The sequence below is a fragment of the Piliocolobus tephrosceles genome, chromosome 5 (assembly GCF_002776525.5).
Source record: "Piliocolobus tephrosceles isolate RC106 chromosome 5, ASM277652v3, whole genome shotgun sequence".
In the NCBI taxonomy this organism is placed as follows: Eukaryota; Metazoa; Chordata; class Mammalia; order Primates; family Cercopithecidae; genus Piliocolobus; species Piliocolobus tephrosceles.
The window spans coordinates 50096428-50102702 of NC_045438.1; the positions used below are offsets into that span (position 1 = coordinate 50096428).

At 41.0% G+C, this 6275-nt stretch overlaps 1 protein-coding gene across 1 annotated transcript in view; it reads right to left on the reverse strand.

The window, feature by feature from the left end:
• The window catches only part of PPIL4 (peptidylprolyl isomerase like 4), a 41158-nt gene extending 35377 nt beyond the window's left edge, over window positions 1-5781 (reverse strand). The window contains exons 1-4 of the mRNA XM_023188433.2: window positions 5626-5781; window positions 902-969; window positions 750-814; window positions 342-459 (exon numbers count right to left, since the gene is read on the reverse strand). Of these exons, the coding sequence (XP_023044201.1) occupies window positions 342-459; window positions 750-814; window positions 902-969; window positions 5626-5695 (321 nt within the window). The 5' untranslated portion in view covers window positions 5696-5781. The remainder of the gene's footprint in view (window positions 1-341; window positions 460-749; window positions 815-901; window positions 970-5625) is intronic.
• Between the last annotated feature and the right edge of the window lie 494 nt (window positions 5782-6275).

Below are 6275 nucleotides of genomic sequence, written 5' to 3' on the forward strand. Positions count from 1 at the left end.
AAATAAATAAATAAATAAATAAATAAATAAATAAATAAATAAATAAAATAAAATACTGAAAAACAAGCCACAAATGTGAACAGTGATAATCATGGATGGTGGAGGTGTAGGTAATGTTTTTCTTTGTACTTTTCTGCATTTTCTCAATTCTTCACAATGGGAATGCTTTATATTTAAAAGAATAATTTTTTTTTAATATAGAAAAAGGGCATTTTTTCCCCTAACAAATATTTCTGACTGAAACCCTCTAAGTCTTAGTGGATAGTTTAAAAAATAACTCTGTGGGCTCCTTCCAGTCCTTCACTTCTAAGCAAACCTCATATTCTTACTCATTTCCTAACCTGAGATCCATGTTGATCACTGCCATTATTCACCATGGACACTGTGCCTTTCTTCTTGTGCTTAATTCTTGGGACTTTTTCTGCCTCAAAAAAGCTTGCTTGATCACCATACAGTTGGCTGAAAAAACATACAAGGTTATAAAACGTAAGTACTCTCAAAATGAAATACAGAAGTACTAGTAACACACAGGGTTACCAATTACTTCTTTACAGAAATGCCAACAGGATTCAAAATATTACCTTTTTTCTAGACATTTAGGGAACTTGGGGGAAAACAATCTAAATTTACACCATATTTTAAAATGCAGATTGAAGCATAAGTAATTATATTTTTCCTCATTTAAGAACAAAAGAATTTGTTCTGCCCTTCCAGAGGTAATAAATAAATAAATAAATAAAACAACTTACCCAAAAATAGATTCTCCTCCACGGCCAGTCCCTGTAGGATCGCCAGTTTGTATGATAAAATCCCTCTGTAATATGTAGGATTCTTTGTTAATTCACAGAGTTTGTTAGATAGTTCCAATAACAAAGGAAAAGACTAATATCTACCAACTCACCTGTACATTGTGAATAAGGCAATAATTGTAATATTTTATTTTGCACAATTTCAAGAAATTCAAGCAGGCTGAAAGAAAAGTAAATACCAAATTTATCACAGTAATCCTCAAATACATTTTTAAATAAGTAAAACCAGTAAAATGTAATTTCTAAATTACCATTAAAAGAAAACAAAAGTCAAACGTCCAAAGTTATAAAAAAGGGCACTAGGCCGGGCGCCGTGGCTCACACTTGCAATCCCAGCACTTTGGGAGGCCAAGGTGGGTGGATCACTTGAGTTCAGGAGTCTAAGACCAGCCTGGCCAATATGGTGAAACCCTGTCTCAACTAAAAATACCAAAAAAGTTAGCGAGGCATGGTGGTGGGCACTTATAATCCCAGCTACTAGGGAGGCTGAGGCAGGAGAATCACTTGAACCCAGGAGTTGGAGGTTGCAGTGAGCCAAGATCACACCACTGCACTCTGGCCTGGGCAACAGAGTGAGACTCCGTCTCAAAATAAAATGAAATAAAAGGGCAATAAGTCTAGGAAAAAAAAAAAAACATTTTAAATTACTTTTTTCTTTCTTTTATAGGACTTTTGGGGCATCTGGGCTAATACAGAAAACTGACACTTATCTGTGATAAGCAATCATTTACTGATGGATTGATTTTATTACGAGAAAAAAGAACACTTAAAGAGCGTATTGTAATAGGAAAGGATCTAACAGAATATATAAAAATGGATACAGATTATATCAATTAGGAAAAAGTCAAACACCCCAGGTCATTTCTTTAATAATAAACAGCCCTTTATAAAAATCCATACACTTATGAACAATCTTTCTCATATAAATTAATCTGCTTATCCAATAAACATTTACTGAGTACCTTCTAGATGCCTGACACTGCTACCACAAATGCCATTAAACTGTGGTCCCTGCTATCAAAAAGTTCACAGTCTAGTCATGGAAAGACACATTAACAAGTTCTTAAGGCACTAAGTTAGAAACCAGGCAGACTTTTGTAAGATATATGGGGCAATTCCTGCTCTCAAAAAGCTTACATTAAATTAGGTAGGGTCCTTACATCTGAACACAAGTAGTTACATACTGGGCATATCTAATTAATAACGTGTGCCACTTAAATAGTAAAATGATTAAAAGTAGTTTTAAAAATTCCACAAAAGTTCAAAAGATTGTTTCTGGCTAGGGAAATTAGAAAACCTCAGGGAAGGTTAAGGCAAGCATTAAAAGAACTGGACTAGCAGAGAGTGAAGGGTGAGCATTTTAGGTTTGGAAGACCATGAAAAGGCCTGGAAATGGAAATTTAAATGTTTTAGGGGAGGTCCAAAAGACCAAAGTTCTGTAATAGTCTGGTATTACAGAGTAATAGAGGATTAACAGACTAGAGTGGTAAGATGGGGCTGAGCTGTTCAAGAGTGCTGAATATCAGTCTTGCAGTTGTTTTTCTTGAATATATTTCTGGGCTTCCTGTTTAACAGATAGGAGTGGTCCTTTTACTAGAAAACAAAAATAATGGATTTAGGCAATGATCATCAATGACTGCCAAAATCTTTAGGTCTTTCATCAAAATCTGATGGGAACAATTTATAAGGGCAACAAGGCCTTAACCCACTGATCAATTTTAACATCACAGAAAGAGTCAACCAGATATCAAGTGCCTCCTGAATATGATGCAGCTGAAAGAACACACTATCTCACGTGAAATATTCTTGCCAAAAACATTAAACCAAGGCTCTGAATCTAACCAAGGCTCTGAAGCTAAAGAACAATTTATAGGAAACAGAGGGGACACAGGAATATGTTAATGCACCCAGTAAATAATCAGTCAAACCCAAAACAAGAGAAATTCTACAAGACAAAGCACCCTGATTCTTTCTCATATTTTTTTCAAGAAAAAAAAAGGGGGAGAACCAATAGATTAAACATATATGCGACATTTTAACCAATATATGGACTTTGGGTCCTAATTTAAATTTTTTTAAAGTTTATGAGTTTAAATGATACTAAAAAATTATTGCTAGTTTTTTCAAAGTGTGATGAGATTTGTGGTTCTGTTTTTTATCCTTTTTTACAACTTTTTCTCTTTTTTTAGTATTTTTCCCTTTTCCCTGTCAAATTTTTTTTTTCTTTTTTTAACCTGTCACTTATGTGGTACTTAAGCTCATAGTTCCATTTTTTTGTTTTTTTAAAGAGACCTTACATTTTAGAAATATGTACTGAAGTAATTACAGATTAAACAGATGCACTGGAAGTGGGGGTATTATAAATGAAGAAAGATTTGCTATGTGTTCACAGCTGTTAAAAAAAGCTGGTCATGTGGACATGAGAGTTCATTTACATGATTCTCTCTACATCTGTGTTTTAAATTTTCTATAATAAGTTAAAAAAGAAAAGGAAGAAGGCCGGGCACGGTGGCTCAAGCCTGTAATCCCAGCACTTTGGGAGGCCGAGACGGGCGGATCACGAGGTCAGGAGATCGAGACCATCCTGGCTAACACGGTGAAACCCCATCTCTACTAAAAGTACAAAAACTAGCTGGGCGAGGTGGCGGCCGCCTGTACTCTCAGCTACTCGGGAGGCTGAGACAGGAGAATGGCGTAAACCCGGCACGCGGAGCTTGCAGTGAGCTGAGATCCGGCCACTGCACTCCAGTCCGGGCGACAGAGCAAGACTCCTCCTCAAAAAAAAAAAAAAAAAAAGAAAAGGAAGAAAGAATGGAAGGAAGGTAGGTAAGTCTGGATATGTTGATCATAGATTGATAAGTGAGTATAAATATAGCAGGTACACACTTAAGCAGATCTCCAGTCATATGCTTACAAATATGTACAGGGGGTGGGCTTATGTTTTGGTGTTACACGCTTATCTTTGCAGAACCACTGCTTGTTAATTGGGTGGGGTAGCTCTACCCCCCGCCTTTATTTCCTCACAGCTCTGGGGAAAGAGGCCCATTCATTTTGCCAGTGCTGTTCTACATGGACAGAGCGTCAAAGGAACTCAAAGAAAAGCAAAATCAATGGATAAAAAACAAAATTCCCTAAATATTTGAAACACTGGATTCAACCACCCTTAAAACTAAGCTTACCCCAGTATTATGAGGCAACCAATTATTTTCTTTGTTTAAGCCAGTTTGAGTTGGGTTTCTGTCACTTGCACAAAGAGTCCTAACTAATACAACACATTTATATCCATTAGTCATTATAATGAACCCCTAGTGTGTGCCCTAAAAGTAGCAGACATTGTACTAGGTACTCAGGACATAGAGACGATAATTATGGTATAGTTCCTGCTCTCAGTGGAGTTTACATTCTTGAGAGAGGACACGACTTGTAAACAACTCCAGGATAATAGGTAAATGTTAAAATAAAACGTGTCATGTGGTTTATAAAAGACCTAAGACAGAGCAGAGGAAACCTCAGGTAACTGCTTAGAAAGGAGGGAGAGCTTCAAAGAAGAGATGACGCTTGATCTGAGATTTAGATAAAAAGCAGTAAGTTTGCCAGAAGGACAAGAGTGGAGAGGAATACTGGTTAGAAGGAACAGCAAAAGAATGGTAAAAATGGTACCGGAGAGTTTGCAGTGTTTTTGCCAGGTGGAGAAGAGGGAGGAATAGCTGCATGTGGTGGAAAGTGGAGCACAGCAGGAGGTAGTTATTGTACAATATTGCAACTTATTTCACCTTCTTTGATAGGTTCTGCATTCCATGTGAATAGGACCCTGTTTGTAACTAATGTCTTCTAGTGTAAGTTTCTTCCTGATTCTGATACTTTCTCCACACTACTGCCTATTATCTTCTCAAAACAAGTATGCCATGCCTCAATACTGCTTTTAAAGTCTTCAAGGACTCTGATCATCAGTAGGGCACACAAGACTATTCACGACCTGACCTAAGCGTATCCGACCACACTCGAGTCTACCGTTCCACGACTCATACCAGTCCTTCCAGCCACACCAAACTACTTGCCGTTTCCAGAAAATTCCAAACAAAGAAAGTCCAAGCTAAGAAAACCCTCGTTCCCATTCATCTTTGAAAGGACTAGTTCAAGTGTTCTATAGAGTCTTTGCTAGCTTTGCTTCTTCCCACCCCCACCAAAGAAGACGCCCTCCTCTGGTTTCCATGGCAACTTCTACATTCTTCTACCATAACACATATAAAACTAAAATGGGTTCCTGTGTCTATTTCCCCCGATGGAAAATCAGACCCTCAGGGACAAGAAGTCAAGCGCAGGACTTAGCCCAGTGCCTCGAAGGCTCAGTCCACACTCTAGACAACCTCTTCCTCCTCCACCCAGGTGTGATGCCCACACTCGCTGCATCAATCACACCCTAACTGCCTTCATCAAGATTTAACCGATTACACACCAAGCAAAGTTGCTGTGTTCCTCTCACGAGTAAACACAATAAAGGCACAAAAGCTATGGGTATTGTATGTGTGCAGCTCAAATCACACACACACACGCCCCAAAGGCAATTAATGACCGCAGGCACCTTCCACCGGACTGGCCAGCACAAGACAGGGGAGAAGGGCTGCCAAGGCTCAAACAATTCTCGTCACAAAAACTTTTCTAGCTAAGGCCGGTTAATAAAATAGCCCAGTCGTGGGCACCAGCAGCCCAGAAGCTCGAGCTCCAGTCGATCTCTGCCCTGGACTGCGCAGAGAAAGGAAAGTAGGGGGACAAGCTCGGGGGCCCCGGCGACAGATGAGTAGGGCTCAAGCCTCACCACGCGGCCGCTCCTCGGTGTACAAGTCGATGACGACGTCGCCCAAAGTGGTCTCTAGCAAAACCGCCATGGCGCCCGCTCCTCCTCTGCTACAAACCGCGGGGGGGCTGACAGGCGCAGGCCGTCCGCGTCTTCTACGCCACACGTCACCCTCTGCGCGACCCTTCTTGCGTCATCTCGCCGGCGCCGCCCCCACTTCCGGACAGCTCCTTCCGGCCGGCGTGTGGGCGCCAGGCCGCCCAGCTGACTTAAAGTCCTGGTTGGTCACGCCCCCGGCGCGGCGGTTTTGAAAATCCTGGTCCGCCGTTGGCTTTTTTTTACGGAAGTCTGTCCCTCAGAACGGTCTCAGTATAGTGTTTTGTGCCCCGTTTGTGTCCGTCTCAAGAGCAGAGCGGCTCTCCGAGCGGCCCTTTTATCCACCAGGGGGCGCCCGCGGCGGGGTCTTCTCTCCACATATTTGGGCGGACTCCTCCGGGTTTCCTCGTCGGTCTCCTTTTCGCAAAACAACTTTTGGCCTCTGCTAGGAGTTTCAGATTCTAAGAACTAACATTTTGTTTTGTTTTCTGTTTTGAGAGAGGGTCTCGTTCTGTCGCCCAGGCTGGAGTGCAGTGGCGCGATCTCGTTTCACTGCAACGTCCACGTCTCGGGCT